The 22,102-nt window shown below is 38.3% G+C and overlaps 1 protein-coding gene across 1 annotated transcript in view; it reads left to right on the top strand.

The window, feature by feature from the left end:
• The first annotated feature begins 547 nt into the window (after positions 1-547).
• zmat4a (zinc finger, matrin-type 4a) overlaps positions 548-22,102 on the top strand; it is a 103,345-nt gene continuing 81,790 nt past the window's right edge. The window contains exons 1-2 of the mRNA XM_055199207.2: positions 548-789; positions 15,956-16,057. Coding sequence (XP_055055182.1) covers positions 703-789; positions 15,956-16,057 — 189 coding nt within the window. The 5' untranslated portion in view covers positions 548-702. The remainder of the gene's footprint in view (positions 790-15,955; positions 16,058-22,102) is intronic.

The following is a 22,102-nucleotide window of genomic DNA, read 5'->3' as shown; positions in this document are numbered from 1 at the left end:
TTTGATAAAAAGAAATATAAGCTATCTAATATAAAAGGGAATTTATTTGAATAAAAATGCCAGGTTGTTTTGTATTATTTAAAGTGAAGCACTCATGAGGGTGTCCTTACGACTTAATCAAATTCATTTCAGGGTGTCATTTTCACCTTGGTCTTCCTAACTTGTGCACTGCTTTCTTAGTAATATTCCAGCATGTAAATCTGAAAGGGTTGCAGTGATGCTTTCTGGTCATTGTATGAATTTAATAACTTATTTCAAATAAGTATAATTGCAATATCAAAGTACTTTATGGTACACATTAAAACAATTTGACTTGTCATGCAGCTTGCACGTCATTGCGCTACTCACCTTATCCAACTGTGCGACCCAAGTGTGTTCCAAAACCCCTACCATGGAGGAACTCTTTTTTTTGGTTCCTCCAAAGAACCTTTAGAAACATTTTATTTTTACCCTTTATTTTCTGTGGTACCCCTTTCCCTTTTGTGCAACAGAAAGGTTCAGTGGATCTGTATGGCACCATACAGTCCGACAAAGAACCTTTAGGAACCTTTATTTTTCAAAGCATACTGCAGAAAACTACTCGAGTTATGCAGCCAATGAATGAGAGCGGGGCGGAGATCGCTCAGCAATTGAACTAAAGGACCGCAGGCAGATGTACACGAGCATCCTCTATTCTACACACGCGTCTACATCATATAGTCAATGGATTATACCTTCTCCCTCCAAGTGCAACACCAGTTGACAGTGTATCCGACGCACCTTTGCCAGGGCTACAGCGTGGAGTTACAGGTATGTTTTAAAAATTAAGTGAAAGTCTGCGCCTGTATCTAACGGCGAGAGTATTTTAATGCATGCACGCTGCTAAAAAACTAACCATTCTTTTCATTGTATCTGATGCACTTTGCAAGCAACATTACTGAACTGGACATCTCGTACTGTAAGAATGACATTATTTCGTTTTCACGACGCTGCGCAGCGTGGTCAGTTTTAGCTCGCGCATGATGAAAACAATGTGTGGCGCGTGGTGTGATGTTTACACAGTAGTGCAACAACAGCAGAAACTAGATGTACAGAAACGCTTGCATCCAAATCTGTGCAACGTGTTCCCTATGCGATCTTTGTTGTGGCGAGACGCGAATGACCCTGAAATGGCTCGTTGCAGGCTTCGTGTGTCTTGACAGGTTGTTCTCGGTTTGCTTCGACCTGACAGCTGTTTAATTCACTGGAAATGATAAATTATGTATCCTTGTATAATCTTCAGAACGCTGCTGATGCGAACAGTGTCAATTTTCAGTCAAGCACGCTTTGATCTTTGTTTTCACCTGTTGTGGTCTGTGTAATTTGCTGACAGGGGTTTGTAAGTGGCAAGTTGAAACTGGCATTCCAGCAATATTTTATGGTGCTGGAATAGTAGATACTGTACTATAACTGAAATAGCAAATGATTTAGATACATGGGCAGTTTTAAGATTTTATATAGAGAAAGACTATTTTAAGTAATTTGAGTCATGTTGTGGTGCAGAATTATCTTGTTTTTCACAGGTTTTGCTTTACAGCAGTCTATAAATGTACACTTCTTAAACATTTTTTGAACTTGTGTGAGATCTTTTTATAAAGACATTATTCAGATAGGTATGATGTTTTTTTAGAAAGTGAGACTGCTTAGGTGCTTTTATCATCATCATGCAGAACAATGTTAGCATTAATATTCTCTTTCATATTCCTCTGAGTGCAAATACGTGACACTAAAGCAGATATCTCTTTGTAACAAAATGTTTCCCTCTGGTTTAACTCTTAAATTGCTGTACTTGGTCAACAGACAAATGTTTTTGTTTTTTTTAAAGGTAGACATCTCCATGAACTTGTCTATTTGAGTATAATAAATAATTTAATTATTATATAGCGTTGGTCAGATAGAAACAACAATATATATATGCATGGTGACAGGCAAGTTGCACTTAAGATGCTTTTTTATTTGTTGACATCCGTAACTGTACTTTCTAGCCGGATAGACAGTTGTTAGGAGAGAGTGTGAATATGAATTATTGATGTTTTCTTGCTACTGCTTTTCCTGTGCAGAGAGGAGAGACTCATCTTTGATTTCTGTTATTATGTGTTAACAAATTAAAATTCCCTGACGTCTCACTACACAGTGGAAAACAGTGTTAAAATACCACAATTTACTGCATTCATTATCACTGCCCCCTTCCAGTGTGTTTTTCATTGATAAAACAACTTTCAACTGAATTATGTTTCCATGCACAGGTTTTAACATTCATGCCTCGCCTCATGCTTTCAAAAATAAGACATTTGTTACCCAGTCTGGGAAAACACGGCTAAAGTAACATTTTTGTGAAATGCATATTTTACATAATGAAAAAACAATTCTGTGAAAATATAACCTTAATATCTTTTTGCAGTATTGGAGCAGTGAAATTGCAACGCATTGGGTGGTTGGTTTATTCTGAGAAATGGTATTTGTGCACCACCAGGTGGCCCTGTTAGTGTAAAGTCACTTATAAGCTCAAAATTACCTCTGGTTGGATGCTTTTAAAAAACACACAATCCTGTGCATTGGTGAATCTCAGCCTTGTAAGATCTGTCATACAGTACAAGTGCATTTTCTAAGGTTCATCTTATTGGACTGTCCTATTCACATGCACTGCCTTAAACTTCAGACTTTTCTTATTTTGTGATAAAATGCAAACGTTTGAGATTTCAGAAGAGTCATGATGCATAATTTAGGATGGATTTGTTAACAACAGTTGATCTCTTTGAGACATACTTGCTCAAAATGCTGGTCTTTCAATAACAAGCATTATTATTCGTATGTCAGGGCTTCTGAGCCAGAAGTGACAGCCCAGTGCTTCTTCAATACTGTTTATCCTCTGGGAGACTCAAAACCCACGATTCTGGAAAAGCTTATGGAGAGGAAAATGGCTTGCTAAAGCTCAGGGACATGATATTATCTTTCTCCATTGCTCTCTATATTTCTGCTCACAAGAATAAAGTAGCAGAGCTTTAGACTACCAGCAACAGTTCTTGTTTTATGCTAAATTAATACATGTTCTTATTACTGAAAATAGTATGATAGATGTATATTTAATACAATAATTGTAAAAAATAAGTCAAAAATACATTTCTTATATTTAATATTTATTGTTCACAATGAAGTGTTGCTCATTGTTGGAAGAGCCCTTCGCTGGTTGTAATGGATCTGAGTCATTGAGGGTTTTAGTGTGATTTGGAAAATGAATTTTCTCATTTGTAAGATAAATTAATTAATAATATATTAGATGCAAAACGCCTATTCTAGTTTGTCATGTGGTGTTGGCATATTCTTAATTGGCATGCTGCTTTAAATTAGCTTTGAATTAAACAGCATACTGCATAACCAGTGGTGGTGTTCAAGGTCAGTTTTTGTCCTAGAGCGAGTAAATGGATTGTGGGCACCTAAACTTAAAGTGGACTGCAGTAACAAAATGAAAAATGAACAATTGGATGACATGATTTGTGTAAAATTTATTCAAAATAGGCACATACCCTGACATTTTCTCTAGCTTTTGGCTGATACATTGTTTAGGTGATAGAGCGAGAGAGTTAGAAAAAGAAGGGATTTGTATTTTCCACAGTACAGCATTGGTGTGGTTTTTCTATTTTATATGCTGGGTAAGTTAGACAGAGATGCTACACTATTGCATAATGCAAATTAATAATTTTTTTTGTAAATGAATTTGGTTGTATGTCTTTGCCCAGATCCTGGAGCCTGTGTATTTGTGTTATATGTGACTGACATTGTTTGTGTCAAACTGTATATTGGTGTTAAAAATGAAAAATGAAAACCCTTTAATATATTAAGTCGTCGCTGACACATTCTACCATGCTCAATTTTACTATAATTCTTTAACCATTTTGTGCTATCAATAAATTTAAATTACGCCTGAAAGTAGACACATTGCGCTTTTTGACAATATGGTTTTTAATGCTATAAATGTTTATTGTGCTGTTTCGTGGAGAGCAAAATAGGCAATTTATGCGGGTTAGGTTAGAGAGCACCAAATTTGAGTAAATTAAGTAAAACGCCTGGAGAACTGGGGCAAAAAAAGACTCCTAAATGCAGGGTTTCCCACACAAAATTTGTTAGTTAAGGTGGTAGGGTTTGGCAGGTGGGCCGGGCCGGGGGCGTGGCAATCAAAGGGGCGGGGCGTATGCGTCATGATGAAAATAAAATATTTTTATTTAAAACACTCACATAAAACTTAATTTTGAAGAAACCATGACAAAATGAACACATACTAGATTATAAATGAATTAATAATCATAGTCATAGAAGACTTGGAAGTAAATGTGCACTGCTTTGATTGGATAACAGTTTTTCATAGTAAACTAGTTTCAAATCCTCCGTTTTACATGTGGGGAATTGTTTTGAAAACTTCAGGCATCCAGAGGGAATAATCCACATATGTTTGAGCCGCAAGATGTTCTATGTACAAGACATGATAAACATAAATGACAATGCGTATGGGTAAAGAGTAAAGACTTAGTGATGTAGTACTCGAGACCGGTTTCTGCTTTCTCTGACTCGTCTTGGACTTGTTCCTTCGACTCGATCTCGACCCTTCAAAGACTCGGTCTTGACTCGGCATAGGCGGGCTCGTCCCCATTGCTAACTATATAAAGTCCGCTCCCCTTCTCCCTCTCATAATGGGAGAGGGAGGGTGTTACTGCGCCGAGTCGAAGTACTCCCAAAAGTGCTATTACGCCATAAAATATAGTTCCTGTTTTAAATCCGCTTAGAAAAGCGCTACGTTTTATTTTGTACCACCAAACTTGCTCTTATAACTACTCTTCTTAAATAGGAAAAACATTGATGTGTTTGGTCACTTCTAACTTTATCTCTGATTGGTACCATTGAATGAATGGGGCTAAGCTAAATGCTATCGAAGCGTCGCAGCGCGTTCCAGCGCTTACGTGCACGCACACAGATGATAGAGGGATGTATCAACAATTCTTAGTTAAGGTAATAACATATTTTAATATTGAAAATGAGTAGACAATTCCTTTAAGTGAAGTGGTATGCTTTTATTATTTCATAAGAATGACGTGAAGAAAGCATGCACAGCTTTTGTTCATATTGCTGTGTGTAACTAGAACGTTGGATGCAAGTAACGTTAGCTACAGCAGCCAAACTTCTACACACAGCATAAACAATGTTGCATCTTCACTCGCTTCATTCTTGCTGTTTGTGGATAGAAAAGATTCACAGGCTTCAACATTTCTGGGGTCTCATTTATAAAAATGCGCATAGGATCCTTACAAAAAATTACGTGCACCCAAAAGCCAAAAATGGTGAACGCAAAAAAATATTCAGATTTAAAAAACCATGCGTACGCACACCTGTAAGCATTGTTCCCTTTATAAATTACAGATTATCTACAAGTGTGGGTGCATGAATCAGCTTCATCCCACCCAGTTCATGCCCATTTTTATCCATGAACAGTCAATGCAAAGCACCTCGTGAATGCTGATCCGCATATTAATGAGACTGGCGTCCAATTGTTTGTTTGTAAGCTGGTATGCGTCCCACCAATAAATGCAAGCCATTGGCGTAATTCTCCAACAGTTTTAATTAAAAATCCTAGGGTGCCATAAAAATAGTTTTTAGAACACTAGTAAACAGGCCCATACTGATTTTCTAATCCTCTGAATTATACTCCATAATTGCTGTTTTTATTATTCAAATCATTAAATAAAAGATTAAATGCAGAACAGGATTAGTATAGAATTATATTTTAAATATGACAAAAATCCACAATAGCCTTAACTTAATAATATCTTATAGTCACAATGCAATATATAATCATTATCACAAAACTGCATAATGTCTAGACACACACACAACCCTGTCCATATAGATTTTCCTGTCTCACTTTATTTGCAAAGAAAATAAAGATTTTTTTTACTTAAAATGGTCTTTTTTATTCTGTTTTGCTTTTTTATTTGCATCCATTATGGTATGTGTGTCAGCAAGGGATGGTCCATGTGCCCTTTTTATACTTTGAGCACCTGCCCCTCCAAGCATACTTAAAATAATAATTATGTGGAAGTTAATACAGTTATTGTTATTGGAGTGAATGGACTGTTACCTACTTTATGACATAATTTACTCCATCACTATTATTTCACTATGACAAATTAGTATTATTAGCTATAAGGGACACGACGCTCCTGTTGGTTGCCAATTTCTTTATCACACTACAATGCATTTTATCACTTCTCCTTGCTCCTCTGCACACGACAGCAGATGTTTTCCATCCTGGGACACATAACACCATTGTACTCTGAAAATTGGTGGAAAAACTTTTTGTACTACATCCACATAACAGCCCATGTCCAAGAGCATCCAAAATTCATGACTTCAGCAAAGAGAGGGACTTTGTTCTTGTGCACACGGGGCATCTGCTGTGTAAGAAAATCCTCTCAGTCACTGTAAAAACCAAGAGGTGGGCATTTGGGGGGTCAGGAGAGGACCCGTCTGGTGTTTGACATACTGTTGCTGGAAATGTCACGCTAGTGAGATGTTAAGAAGCATAATTTTCCCTCATTATATCTGCTCATGGGGTGCTCAAACTCTGAATTATCCATAAGCACTCCAGGAGAATTATTATACAATGGTGTTTTGTCTCCATGCCAAGGAAACTAAACAACTATATATAACAGCACATTAGAGAGTTTAGCAGATAAGAACAGGCAAGCAGATGAGTACAAATGACCTATTTCGGGAATGCACTGAATTGAACTTTAGCGAAGTGCTGCAAATTTCTTTGATATCGTAATTCCAGCTTAATCCTGATCTCATAATGTGTTTCCGTTTGCTTTTAAAATGATTAGGAAAAGTGAGAAGTCTCCTTGTGTATACCGTATTTTCCAGACTATAAGTCGCTCCGGTGTATAAGTTGCATAAATCAAAAATGCGTCATGAAGATGAAAAAACATATATAATTTGCAATGGGCTACACGTCGCATTTATTTAGAAAATTATTTCACAAAATCCAAGCCGAAGAACAGACATTTAATTTGGAAAGTTATTCAACTAAACAATAGCACACAGAACAGCAGGCTGAATAGATGTCTGTACATTAATGTAATACATTTAATGTAATGTATTACATTATTTTACACGATACACAATAGCATACAAAACATACCTGGAAGGCTGAATAGGCTAAATGAACAGAACAAGCCAACGAGCATCAAGTCCGCAGGCTCGTCAATCCACATCACTGAATCCATTAAATTACATAAATACAGGAGCAGCATATAGCGGACTCTTGCGGCTGTAGACGGCAATGTTGTCTCTTGGTTCTTATATGTCAAAATTAATTCATACTGACTTACAAGTCACACGTGACTAGAAGTCGCAGGACCAGCCAAACTATGAAAAAAAGTGTGACTTATAGTCCGGAAAATAGGGTACATCTCTTAAAGGAATAGTCTACTCATTTTCAATATTAAAATATGTTATTACCTCAACGTTTTTCCTATTTAAGACGAGTAGTTATACGAGCAAGTTTGGTGGTACAAAATAAAACGTAGCGCTTTTCTAAGCGGATTTAAAAGAGGAACTATATTTTATGGCGTAAAAGCACTTTTGGGAGTACTTCGACTCGGCGCAGTAACACCCTCCCTCTCCCATTATAACAGTGAGAAGGGGAGTGGACTTTTCAGACGAGTCGAAGTACTCCCAAAAGTGCTTTTACGCCATAAAATATAGTTCCTCTTTTAAATTCGCTTAGAAAAACGCTACGTTTAACTACTCGTCTTAAATAGGAAAAACGTTGATGTGTTTGGTCACTTCTAACTTTATCTCTAAATGGTAGAATTGAATGAATGGGGCTTAGCTAAATGCTATCGAAGCGTCGCAGCGCGCTCCAGCGCTTACGTGCACGCACACAGATGATAGAGGGATGTATCAACAGTTCTTAGTTAAGGTAATAACATATTTTAATATTGAAAATGAGTAGACTCTTCCTTTAAGCCTGGTTTCCATTAAAGATATGCGCAAAACTTTTGCATTATTTTCTTAATGTCAAAATAGTTCTAAATGTCAGGTCGACCTGTAAAAGACAACAAAATGCAACGAGAATGATTCGAAAGCAGAGAGCAGTCGACTCTCGAAATGTTTTTACTTTATTTGATGTTGTGCGCTTGTCGTTTCTTGCGACGCTGCATGAAGTCGAATAAACCTCTTCTGTCTTGTACTCCAAACAAACATACTGGGCCATATTAAAAAAATTATAATTTTACGCATATTAGGTGACTATTGCAGTTTTGAGAGGTATTCCTTTTTTGAATTCCCTGAAAACCACCTCACCCAAGTGTAAAACCTTTTTTTTCGATGATTTGGAGTCTTTGCGAAATTTACGTGTTTCCATTTGGGTGCATTTTCAATCTCAATGTGTCACTTTGTCACAACAAGCTTTTTTCCGTTTGGTGCATAGATATATGGTTTTATTCAACAGGTTTTAGTTAAAACAAAAATTTTTATAATAATAATAATAATAGTAATAAAACACTGTAAAGATGTTGGTTTAACTTGAAAAATGTAAGTTACCTGGTTGCCTTAAAGGAAAAGTTCGGTACTTTACACTTAAAGCCCTGTTTTCAGATTGTTTATGATGAAATAGATTTGACTGAAATTTCAACATATGCGGCTGCCCTGAGAATTTTCGGGTGTTTGTTGTTTCACCTCCCACCTCTACAATGGGTGTATAGGTGCACAGGAACAGTCCCTCCTAAAATGCATTAAACTTTCGTTTACAAAGACGTGAAACTCACCGAGTGGTCAGGGGTGTTTACTAATATGCTCACACAAAAAACGCTGCAAAAGATGCTTTCAAACAGGTGTTTTAGCATTAGTTGTAAACTTGTTGACCTATTTTTCCAAACGCCTCACACCCGTACATTCTTCCGTTGAGAGCTTGAATAATAGACACTCCTGCCCAGATGGTGGGGATAATCCACCTTTGCCAATTGCAAGAATACAAACAACGTTCCCGGCACGGAGTAATACCGTACCTCACTGTACATCTAATACAAGTCAATGGAGTTGGACAAAAACTACGATAAAACCTGTTGGAATGCGTATTTTGCAGCGATTTTTGTGTGAGCATACCAGTGAACACCCCTGACCACTCGGTGAGTTTCACGTCTTTGTAAGCGAAAGTTTAATGCATGTTAGGAAGGATTGTTTCAGTGCACCTATACCGCCATTATAGAGGTGGGAGGTGATAGAACAAACACCCGAAAATTCTCGGGCCAGCATCAAATGTCCAAATTTCAGTCAAAACCGTTCTATTTCATCATAAACATTCTGAAAACAGGGCTTTAAGTGTAAAATACCGAACTTGTCCTTTAAACTCAAAATTTTAAGGCACAGTCTTGACAAGTACAACAGCTGTTTTGGAGTTCCCAAAGCAATTCAACAAACAGCATCCTGCATCAGTTTATTAACATCCATACTGGCAATTAAAAGTGATGAATAGCTCATCAGTCACAATGTATGAATACAGTGATGACTATATCATTCTTCATTTCATTACACATTTTCATTTCAAGGTAATCAACCCTTACTGTTGTTCCAGGAGAACTGCTTTGCTTCGACTGCCTGCTTTCTACGGTAATATTGATGCAGAAGTCACACAGACCCTCTGTCTCATTTCTTTTCTTTGTGTTGTTTCAGAATGTTAATGAGCTCAACTAGCCATTACTCAGCAACTCTGCTGATGTGTGTTCATGCATGTTCTCAACACCAGCAAGGATTAGAAACATACGCTTCTAACAGGCCCAAATTTAAAGCGTTATTATAATCCTTCCCTCCAGTGAGCTGTTAATCACCATGATTGTAATCACCGGATTATAGATGGTTTTAGCAGCAACAACATAAACAAATGTTTTTTGTGGCACAAACTTTACTTCCAGTAAACTTCCACAAAGAATCAATAACAGAGTCTATTACCTAAGTTCAAATCATAGCTAAAGCGTATCAACTACTACACTAACCTAACGTTAAGGTGTAAAAAGTCTAAAGAACACCAATTATCCACTTCATGATTTTACACATCATTTGGTTTGAAAGTGTGTATTATGTGTAAACGATATGCAAAGGTAAATCCCAAAGTTAACGATGACGCAAATTAATTTCCAACTTTCCAACAAAACATTGTGTTCAGTACCTCAGATTAGATAAATGGGCGGAGAGAAGGCGGTCTTCTGTGGCTGTTCGAACACAATTCAACCACATGCGCGTTTACACTACAAAATCTACGGACATGATTTGGGGGCATGGCAGCATCAGCGATTCCATTTTTTTTATTCGAAGTTCGAGGTTGTGACTTAAAGGTTCTCTAAGCGAATCTGTGTGTTGATTTTTGAAATGTGTTTTCAAACAAACTGAGCATAGTTAACTCCTCCCCCTCCCTTCCGTGCTTTCATGAACGCGCCCAAACCCAACCCCCAAATACTTCTTGGCGTTTATTGGTTAGAACACTTTGTTATGGTTTCTGGTGCAGGTTTGGCCAGTTTGTTATTATTGCAGTTTGTAGAGGCTGGGCTGTCTACAGAGATTGCGTTTTTTTACATTTTGATCAGCGGACAGGAAGCAAGCAGATAGTGAGGAGATGTTTGCTGTATGTAACAAAAAATGTTTTATGGTCTAAAACGCGTGAATTCACTTAGAGAACCTTTAATTTTGATCGATTTCGACTTAAAATCGAAATTGTGACACCCTTAATATTAACTCCTGTCAGGATTGCATTGTAAGCTAATCTTTTAAACATTGTAAGGAGCGTCACATTTTCAGCTGACATCAGAGGTATTCAGGCCAAGCTGGCCAATTGGAGGACACATCGCTTTTCAGAACGATTTGTAGAAAATCAGAGCATTTCAGGAAGACAGGGAATAATGGAGCAACAATAATGTACAGTAAATAATGTGATTTTTGAACCATAAACCACATGAACACATTGTATTATACCAAATGCACAAAATAATGTTGTTTTTAGCAATGTAATAGGTGCTCTTTAATATACAATGTTATACAATGTTAGCTACAGATTCTTGCGTGGCTGCCAAACCTCTCTTAACACACTGGTGATCAATGCTTGCCATCTGCCCTAGGAAACCAAAACCGTTTAGTTTTCGACAAGGTATTTGTTCCAGAGGTCAGTCTAGCCACTAGCCAGATGGATAAACAAACACAAACTGGAAGTAAACTTTGGGAAAGGCACGTAACTGTGGCAGCGCGCGTGCGTCCGATGAAACGTCTAATAAACGACAATATGATAACCAGATCAGTCTGATTTGTGAACATATAATTGAAAAAGGATTAGTCAATTCATTGAAACGATATAATTAATGAATTGGAAATTGCTTTTAACTTAATTTTAACTTGCAATATCAACAATATTTAGATTAACAACGTTGTAATCAACAACATTTTGTCTGTGTTTCAGTAAAATATGGGCTAATTTTCATTTTGGGGTGAAATTTTATTTTAAAACATTTTGGATCTTGGATGTAAACACTAGGGGGCGGTTTCCCAGACAGGGCTTATACAAGTCCCAGACTAAAATGTATGTTTGAGGTGCCTTTACTTGAAAACGTCTTCCCCTTACACATCTTAAAGGGGGGGTTTAATGGTATTTCAAGCATTTTGACTTATTAACACAGTTATAGAGTTGTTTCCTCATGCTACGTAGGCAAAGTGTCAAAACAGCAGTTGGACGTGTTACAGAGTATTTCTGTGCCGAGTGCAGGGGTTTTCGATACGTATCACTTCTTTATATGGGCTTCCCCCGGAAAACTTCCCCCGGAAAACCCCGCCCACCCGTCAATCAGCGGGAGACGCTAGAGCTTGCTAACAGCTTATCACGCCACTCAGCTTTGTTTAATTTCAAAAGTCAACAATGGCACGAAAGAAGAAGTGTGTTTTTGGATGTAAGGAGAAGACATCCAGCCTTATGAAAACAATGGATATAGTTTATTATCCGGGGAAGCAGCTGAGTTTTGCGTGTGTGTTTGATACGCTGGATTTTCCCAAATGGGTCATGACGAGTTACACGACGCGGTAAGTAAGACTTCTGTCTTATGTTGGAAATCGGCGCGTGTATATTATATAAATGACACGAACATGTAGTAAATCAGAAGTTAAAACAGTGTTGTATAGTGTTGCATGACTCGTACTCGCTCCTCCCGCGATATAACTCCTCCTTCTTCATATTTTCGTACGTTATGGGAAAGATTCGGTAAAGCTAATCTTTCTTTTATAAATCTGATTAAACTAAAGACTCTTCAGAGATATAAAGGATGTCATACTACTCTATAGGTACTAAAGATTAATATCAGAAATGCAGAAACAGCGTGTGTTACGTGAGCTTTAACATATACTGTATCTGTGCCATTATTTTGTCTCAAAATGCACACCAGTATTGTTTTTTTTAAGGTATATTTGTAAAAACTACTTAAATGTCCTAATATAACTAAGGCCTAGTACTGGATTAATCTAAACCCTCTCCGGGAAATTGCCCTTAGAATTGTCAGCTTGCCACCTAGTGTTGAATTTAGCTATCATGTATATCTTGATGTTTCAAGAAAAAGTGAAAGGGCTTTAAAGTGAGTCTGCAGTGTCAGGACTTTCTCCAGCTAAAGGGAGAGAGGAAGACCTTGAAGCAGCTGCTGCCCAGCTCAGTAACTCCCATAACTGATTACAGCACACCTGTGACAGCCTGAACATTTGTCAAGGCCGCCCACCGCACTGCCCTCCCTGAACCTCTGCTGCATCCCACGTGCACGCCCCTCACTGTGGACGCTTATGCACATCTACTCAAAATCATATTTCTGTCCTCTCAGGTTCAACAAGAACAAAGCTGCAGTCGGTGCATGTTTGTGGGATGTGGTGGTTAGGAAGAGTTTAAGTGATGAGCACGTAAATCTGCTTACTCTGATTTGTTTAGCGCAGTATATATTTCACACTCTGAAGCAGTTGGATGCTGATTTGGATACAGACACCACACAAATGCATTAAGATACTTCTTGAATGTTATTTCCCAGTGAAACGAAATACGGAGATCGGACTTGATTGCAGCCATAAGGATTTGATTGGATCAAAACTCATTAAACCATAACATTTTGGATCGGTGTACTATTTTTTCCATTTGCATTGGATGTTGTACTGTATAGAAAAGTTGTTTCACAAGCAAAGTACATTGTTATCAAATACTTTGTCTTTAGAATAGATAAATTATGCAAGGGACAGTTAATAAAAAAGTAAATTTCTCTGAATGAGAGTAGGAGAGAATTTCTCAAGCTTTAGTCAACCCATCTTTCTCTTCTAAGCAGTCCTCAGACAGATTAATAATGCATTTGTTTTTAGATGTAGCTGTGTGTGTGTTTGTCAAAGCTATTGTTGCTTGGGCTCCAGTGATAGCATTTTGCCTATTTTGTTTTGTTGAATTTATGCACAGGTTCAGAGAGAGAGAGAGAGAGAGAGAGAGAGAGAGAGAGAGACCTCCCCATCCATTTATTTTTCTTTCCCCCTTGTATTCGCTCCCTCTGCTTCTCTGTTGTGCTGCACTCAGGGTTATCTTTTATAGTCTTTGTTCTCATCTCTGCTAGCTTAAGCCATTGCAGCGCCTGTCTGTTGCCCAGAGCAACTTCAGACAGTGCAGACTTTTCTGGATAAATTTGCCTTCACTGATGATCAAATTCTGTTTTAATATGGGTGAGCTGAGGACACGAACATAAAAAAGCCGAAAGATGAGGAATTCGGATGTATTTTGTTGTAAATGCATCACAGGTCAGATGAGCAGCTCTTTCAATGAAAGAGTATTACATAGCATCGATTTTTGACAATAGTGTAATGTCAGAATCGGAAAATGAATAATAAAAAAAGAAAACTGTTCCAAGAGGAGAAGTGGAAAAATATACCTGACTGACACTTTAAATCTGATGCAAATTTAGAAAGCATCATTTAGATTAGCGACTGGGATAAAGATAAGTTAATTGATGAATGAAAGATTATAATAATTACATTTGAATGATTTAAATATGATAATGGCCGTACACCTCCTATTCATGCATGAATGAATATCTTCAGCTTTATTTAGAAACTGTTCAGTATGTTTATTTATTCGGTCTTAGGCAAGTTGCAAAGTCATTAGCATTTGCACATCGGAGCACACTGGAAACAGTGAATATCCTCGTGTCTTAATCTGGCTTCAGATACAAGCTGTGGTGCAAAAAAAATAAAAAATACAAAGGACTGCCAAGAGTACAAAGGAGAAACCAGCAAAATAGATGCAAAAAAAACAAAAAAAACATTCGGCATGCTATTATCTGGTGGGAATATTTTGTTTTGAGCTTCAAAGCTGATCAAACACAGAGACAGAAGAGAAACTGAAAGAAACATGAATGGAGAAACTGCAACATGATGGCTGTAGGAATGTTTGTTTAATTTCTGACACTTCTGACAACAGGCTTGTAGGCAGTCATGGCCTAATAGTTAGAGAGTCGGGCAAAGGACCTCAGCTGCCCACTGCTCCGGCCCGGGTCACATTTCGAGTATGGGCTACCATACTGAACAATCACGTCACTTTCACTTTACAATTAAAGGTCCCGTTCTTATGTGTTCATGTTTCACATGTAAAAAAACGGCGGTATTTTTCACACAATTTACTTATCTGTATAGCGCTGTTTTCACTATCCTCAAAACGAGCTGATGTCTTCCTTATTCTACGAAGTCCCTCCTTCAGAAATACATAACAAATTCTGATTGAGTAGTTTGTTTAGTGGGTTGAGATTCGATAGCAGCTTAGCTTGCCGCTAGCTTAGCTGGCGACTGACGTGTTTAGTCAAAAACCTGTTCTAGTGACATCATTAAAGCAGGAAGTAGAGTAGTCCAAACCGGCCGTTCGCTGTAGGCTTTGAAAGGCGAATTCTGTTAAAGAAAATATATCGCCTGGCAGTGAATGTTGAGCTTTATCATTTTAAAGGTATTATTCATGCTATCATAGCAACATACATTACACACTAACTAAAGTTTAAATCAAATGAATTAGAAAGAATGTGACCTTTTAAAAGAGCTAAGGAGTTTACTTAGGAGAGTGGGTTAAAATTTTGTATTTGTATTATGTTTTCCTATGTTGTGTTGGATGGATGGCCTGAGATAAACAGTTTTTTGCAAAGTACTGTAGAACTAAAGAGTGATCAGTTTCTTCACGGCACGCACACCACTAAGGTTTACAAAAATAGCTACGTAAATAATGTTTGGCGAATTTAAAGCCTCTATAGTCTAAAAGCAGCACCTCTTTCCCTTAGAAGAAAAGTTTTGAATGTTATTGCCAAAGGTTTCCTACCGTTCCTTAATCTCTTTATTACTTTTTACCTGTATCCAGCGGCAACTGTCAAATAACTAATGTATGAATTGTAAGCTCTTGAGCTTTAGATTTGTTCACTTATCATCCGCAACGCACACGGTATTGAAGAAGTTTAAAGGTAACATTGCGAAAAAGTATTTGTTTTATTGCTTTCCACTGGATTTTTAAATATGTTTCACAATGTGAAGATTTCTTTTTAATGCTCTACAACCATTGCAGTTTGTAACCCGCTTCTGTATTGTAATATGGCTCAAATAAAAGTCACGTCAAGTCCTGATGCTGGTACAGGTTTTAAATGCGCTGTGCTGAAAAAATCCAAGTGACAGAAACAACATGTTGTCATGAATAATGGATATGACACATGTTTATGACAGTGATGCATGTCTAAAATAGCAATTCAGTGGTATATGCTGCTGCATTTCTGATGTATCACAATTATCAAACTTACCTAAATGTATAGTGAGCAGTGTTATGTCACCTAATATATTCAATGTTAAAGTCATCTTTCTTGTTTTGGTCCAGATGAAGTCAACACAGGTGGACCAGGGCCTTTTCACAGACAGTTACTGCAAAGTGTGCAGCGCTCAGCTCATCTCAGAATCACAGAGAGTAGCACATTATGAGGTAAGATCTGCTTTCTGTTCATTTCTTGTCCTCTGCGTGTGGAAATCGCTTTTTGTCCTTTGTTGAAGGCATTTATTCAGTGTATAATATTACCACACTGTTGGCCTATACACAGTCTAAAAGTCTAAAAAAGCCATTGGGAAAATTTGTATATTTGACCCAACAATGGTTAAAACAACCCAGCATAGGTTAAATTACAGGGTTCATCCCCTTTTGACCCAAAATAACCCAGCATTTTTTTAGAATGTACTTTATTATTTTTGCATGATCACTCCGTCACATCTGTGTTAAGTGGAAGAGCAGCTCATCTTTATTACAGGGTGCATCCTAGAGGTTGTTGAAGAGAGAGTTATATGGCCACTTGTCACCAGAGCTGTAATCTGAACTGGCCCAGACAGGAACATAATGTATTTGCTCAGACAAGCGTGAAGTACGACACAAAGGTAGTTTGCTTGTGAAAGTAAAATATTCATTTTGTTTTTTTGGACACGTTGAGTCCGTCATTTGGCTGAATTGCCCCACGTGGGTCGAGACTGTCATGTGTGGGCATATGTGTGTTGCAGCCGAGTCTGCTGGTTTGTACGGCTTGAATCTGCTAAAAAACTGAAATCTTTTTTGCTGATTTTTGCTTATTTGTTTTATATAGCTCGCACAAAGTGACACAATTTTGCTATCTCCAAAGTTTTGCAAACCACCAACACAAGCACAAAAAGGGACGGTTATGGAAAAATGGGTTTCATGCTGCTAATGTGGAAAGACATGCAGTGGCTCCGTAATGTAGTGTGGAGACCCAAATTTGAGCTCTCTCTCTCTCTCTCTCTCCCCAGAGAAACTGCAGCGTGTAACCGTGATCCCCAGATACCAGCTCGGGTATCCAGGGGTGTTATCAGTTAAAAACTGATTAAGGTTCACAATTTGCTTTAGATTTAACCTTCTGTCTTTGTCTGATTAATTAAGTTTAGTCTTTATCGGTGTGACTTAGGGAACAGAGAGCCAATGAACTGTAATACAGACTACAAAAGGCAAAATTTGACCAGGACCACTGGATACAAGAGGAATATAAATAGTGAGAGATGGGAGAAGCCTTTAAATGGATTAGGCATGATAAGGAGAGAACCAACCTATTTCATTCATTTACATTTAACTCATCAGCTTGTTAGGGAGACATGTTTACCAGTTTGGAAGGTGGCTAATTAGTTGAATCAGTTGTTTTAAATAAGGAAACATCTAAAACTTTTGGAAGGGGGTCCTTGAGGATCAGGATTGGGAAGCACTGCTCTAAACAACCATTTTAATGTTCGACCATCATGATTTCACAAAGTTCCGTGGTATAGTCACGGAATATTTTGCTAATTTATCCGTGTCATTCTCATGGATCTCCGCATTTTTCAGTGTCCGTACCACAGACTTTCTTTTCCGTGTCAGTTTCACGTATTGGTTACTCAATTGTTTTTCCTATTTTTTAACCATTGTCGGTTGGGTTTAGGGTTTGATTTGGGGTTTGGGTTAGGATGTCCCTTAAACTATTGGTTTATACTTTTTTTTCCAGATTTTTAAGCAATGGTTGCCTGACGTAAGGGTTAGAGTTGAGTTTGGGCTAGGATGTCATTTTATGTAACAGAAAGTCGTTCTAACCCCAAACCCAAGCGACAATGGTAAGAAAACAATTGAGTAACCAATATGTGAAACTGACACAAAAGAAAGTGTGTGGTACGGACACAGAAAAATGCGGAGATCCGTAACAATGACACGGACAAATGAGCAAAATATTCCGTGACTATAAAGCGGAAATTCGTGAGACCAGGTTGTGTTCGACATGATTTCATAATAAAACTCATTTATTTAAGCATGTCTGTAGATATATTTTATCAGAAAGGGATCTGACCTGTAAAGGTTGAAACATGTTCTGAGGGTTTAGTTCTCAGGTTTGATTTTAGAAATTATGCTGAGGGCACAATTTCTTTCTGCGGTAAGCTTTTAATCCTCATTCCTAAAACATCAAAGACAGAAAAGGAGGGAAAGAGAATTTAGAGATTTGAACTGAACCATTCAACAGCTGCTGTATTAAAAAAGACATTATTAATGCATTAGACAATTATGGGCAGGAATAGCACCTCTGCCATTGAACTTCATTTTACTGTCCTCATTGAGCTGATCTTTATGTGCTCACTCGGTAATGCCATTTTTATGTGTGTTTTCACTAAACGACTGACAACATCACAAGGTACAAGCCAGATGAAGTTATTGCTGAGCACCAAGCAAAACATAATGTTAAGTGTAAGCATCAGGTACAGCATGAGATTAAATATTCTTTAAATATCAGGTCACGTCCCATTGAGCATTGCTGACTGCTGACACAATGCATTAAGATATCCATCATGCATTACTTAAAGGATAAAAAAGTTTTTTAGCTTGTGTCTCTCATTGTCTTGGGTTATGCTAAAGGCTGCTTAACAGTACATGACTTTATTACTTTTAACTTTTACCCCTGTGCATTCTGAGCCACCATTTTCAATTCTTTTGGAGTGGACAGATTTGTTATACAATATAAAACCTGAAAAATTCATTCAGCTTGAACCATTTGAGAAAACCGATTTGTCAAATCATATTCACCTCCTACTATATAGTGTGAAGTTCGTGATAAGCTGCACTTTTGGATTTTTGTTATCTTGCTCTTTTTGTGTTTATGGGTTTTCTCCATGTAGCTCCAATTTGCATTTTCCAATTTGATATATGTATGAGAGGCATAGCAAACACAGAAAATACTAAAGATTCGTATTTACGCTTGGCCATGCTGATTATTGTCTTCAAGGACAAACCTTGCATTCTTCATTTCCGTGTGTCTTTGCTTTTGATGAGACCTCAGACTGCAAAACATCTATTTCAGTAATCAATTGAAATGTTAAATTGAGTGAGATAAACTAACAATTGGTTTGGGAGCTTAGCTGCAAAGAAATCACCAAAAATTGTCAAGTGTGATTTAATAAGCGAAAATCAATCTGGCATTGTTGAGTCAGGTGACCATAAATAGGTTACAGTATCTACTGTAATTCACTTGAAGCTTGGTCTAAACTTATATCCCTTTAAGCTGTGAGAGATCTGATTTAGACTCAGCACAGCCCACTTAAATACATCTTCTTTGTTATTACCCAAGCGAGGATCAGTAATGCCTTTAAATTGTTGCTATATATTTGGCTGCCATAATTAGCTCCTCTGCAGGTTGCTATATATGGCAGAAAGTTCTTGTTGGATTAACAACTGCTGGAGATGCATAAAGAGAAGTATTAATTTCTCTGCGAGACCGATAGTAATATTCAGAACATGTTTAGTTTCAGCATAATTTTTATGAAACAAAGAGATAGTAATTGGATTTCTTTAAAGCCAGACATCATTTGTGGGCGAAGTAGCTCATATTATACAGTATAATGAATTTATTATCAGTTGATATATGAGCTGATTTTTTTCTTTGATACTGAGCTGAGATCAAAGGCACTCATTTAAAGCATGTTTATCAAGCCGACCTGACTAATAGCTTTCCATCACATATCCCTACTGAAAAATCCAGCTAAAACCAGCATTTAGCTGGTTTAAGGTGGCAGTAGCTGGTTAAGCCTATCAAGCTGGTGAGTCAGCTATTCTTCCAGTTAGGCAGCTTAAAAAGTGACCAAAAAAAAACAGCTAGACCAGCTTTAAAAGTGACCAAAAACAGCCAGACCAGCTGAAAAAGTGACCAAAACACAGCCAGACCAGCTTAAAAAGTGACCAACACACAGCCAGACCAGCTGAAAAAAGTGACCAACACACAACCAGACCAGCTGAAAAGGTGACCAAAACACAGCCAGACCAGCTTAAAAGGTGACCAACACACAGCCAGACCAGCTAAAAAAGTGACCAACACACAGCCAGACAAGCTTAAAAAGTGACCAAAACACAGCCAGACCAGCTGAAAAAGTGACCAAAACACATCTAGACCAGCTGAAAAAGTGACCAAAACACAGCTAGACCAGCTTAAAAGTGATCAACACACAGCCAGACCAGCTGAAAAAGTGACCAAAACACAGCCAGACCAACTTAAAAAGTGACCAAAACACAGCTAGACCAGCTTAAAAGTGATCAACACACAGCCAGACCAGCTGAAAAGGTGACCAAAACACAGCCAGACCAGCTGAAAAGGTGACCAACACACAGCCAGACCAGCTAAAAAGTGACCAAAACACAGCCAGACCAGCTGAAAAGGTGACCAAAACACAGCCAGACCAACTTAAAAAGTGACCAAAACACAGCCAGATCAGCTTAAAAAGTGACCAAAACACAGCCAGACCAGCTGAAAAAGTGACCAAAACACAGCCAGACCAGCTGAAAAAGTGACCAAAACACAGCCAGACCAGCTTAAAAAGTGACCAAAACACAGTCAGATCAGCTTAAAAAGTGACCAAAACACAGCCAGACCAGCTTAAAAAGTGACCAACACACAGCCAGACCAGCTTAAAAAGTGACCAACACACAGCCAGACTAGCTTAAAAAGTGACCAACACACAGCCAGACCAGCTAAAAAAGTGACCAAAACACAGCCAGACCAGCTGAAAAAGTGACCAAAACACAGCCAGACCAGCTTAAAAAGTGACCAAAACACAGCCAGACCAGCTTAAAAAGTGACCAACACACAGCCAGACCATCTTAAAAAGTGACCAAAACACAGCCAGACCAGCTTAAAAAGTGACCAAAACACAGCCAGACCAGCTTAAAAAGTGACCAACACACAGCCAGACCAGCTTAAAAAGTGACCAACACACAGCCAGACCAGCTTAAAAGGTGACCAACACACAGCCAGACCAGCTAAAAAGTGACCAAAACACAGCCAGACCAGCTAAAAAAGTGACCAACACACAGCCAGACAAGCTTAAAAAGTGACCAAAACACAGCCAGACCAGCTGAAAAAGTGACCAAAACACAGCCAGACCAGCTGAAAAAGTGACCAAAACACAGCCAGACCAGCTTAAAAGTGATCAACACACAGCCAGACCAGCTGAAAAAGTGACCAAAACACAGCCAGACCAGCTGAAAAAGTGACCAAAACACAGCCAGACCAACTTAAAAAGTGACCAACACACAACCAGACCAGCTGAAAAGGTGACCAAAACACAGCCAGACCAGCTGAAAAGGTGACCAACACACAGCCAGACCAGCTAAAAAGTTACCAAAACACAGCCAGACCAGCTGAAAAGGTGACCAAAACACAGCCAGACCAACTTAAAAAGTGACCAAAACACAGCCAGATCAGCTTAAAAAGTGACCAAAACACAGCCAGACCAGCTGAAAAAGTGACCAAAACACAGCCAGACCAGCTGAAAAAGTGACCAAAACACAGCCAGACCAGCTTAAAAAGTGACCAAAACACAGCCAGATCAGCTTAAAAAGTGACCAAAACACAGCCAGACCAGCTGAAAAAGTGACCAACACACAGCCAGACCAGCTTAAAAAGTGACCAACACACAGCCAGACCAGCTTAAAAAGTGACCAACACACAGCCAGACTAGCTTAAAAAGTGACCAACACACAGCCAGACCAGCTTAAAAAGTGACCAACACACAGCCAGACCAGCTAAAAAAGTGACCAAAACACAGCCAGACCAGCTGAAAAAGTGACCAAAACACAGCCAGACCAGCTTAAAAAGTGACCAAAACACAGCCAGACCAGCTTAAAAAGTGACCAACACACAGCCAGACCAGCTTAAAAAGTGACCAACACACAGCCAGACCAGCTTAAAAAGTGACCAAAACACAGCCAGACCAGTTGAAAAGATGACCAAAACACAGCCAGAACAGCTGAAAAGGTGACCAAAACACAGCCAGACCAGCTGAAAAGGTGACCAAAACACAGCCAGACCAGCTTAAAAAGTGACCAACACACAGCCAGATCAGCTTAAAAAGTGACCAAAACACAGCCAGACCAGCTGAAAAAGTGACCAACACACAGCCAGACCAGCATAAAAAGTGACCAACACACAGCCAGACCAGCTTAAAAAGTGACCAACACACAGCCAGA

Source organism: Misgurnus anguillicaudatus, chromosome 22, assembly GCF_027580225.2.
Source record: "Misgurnus anguillicaudatus chromosome 22, ASM2758022v2, whole genome shotgun sequence".
Taxonomy (NCBI): Eukaryota; Metazoa; Chordata; class Actinopteri; order Cypriniformes; family Cobitidae; genus Misgurnus; species Misgurnus anguillicaudatus.
Note: the sequence above shows the minus strand (reverse complement) of the source record. Positions and strands in the feature narration are given on the sequence as shown.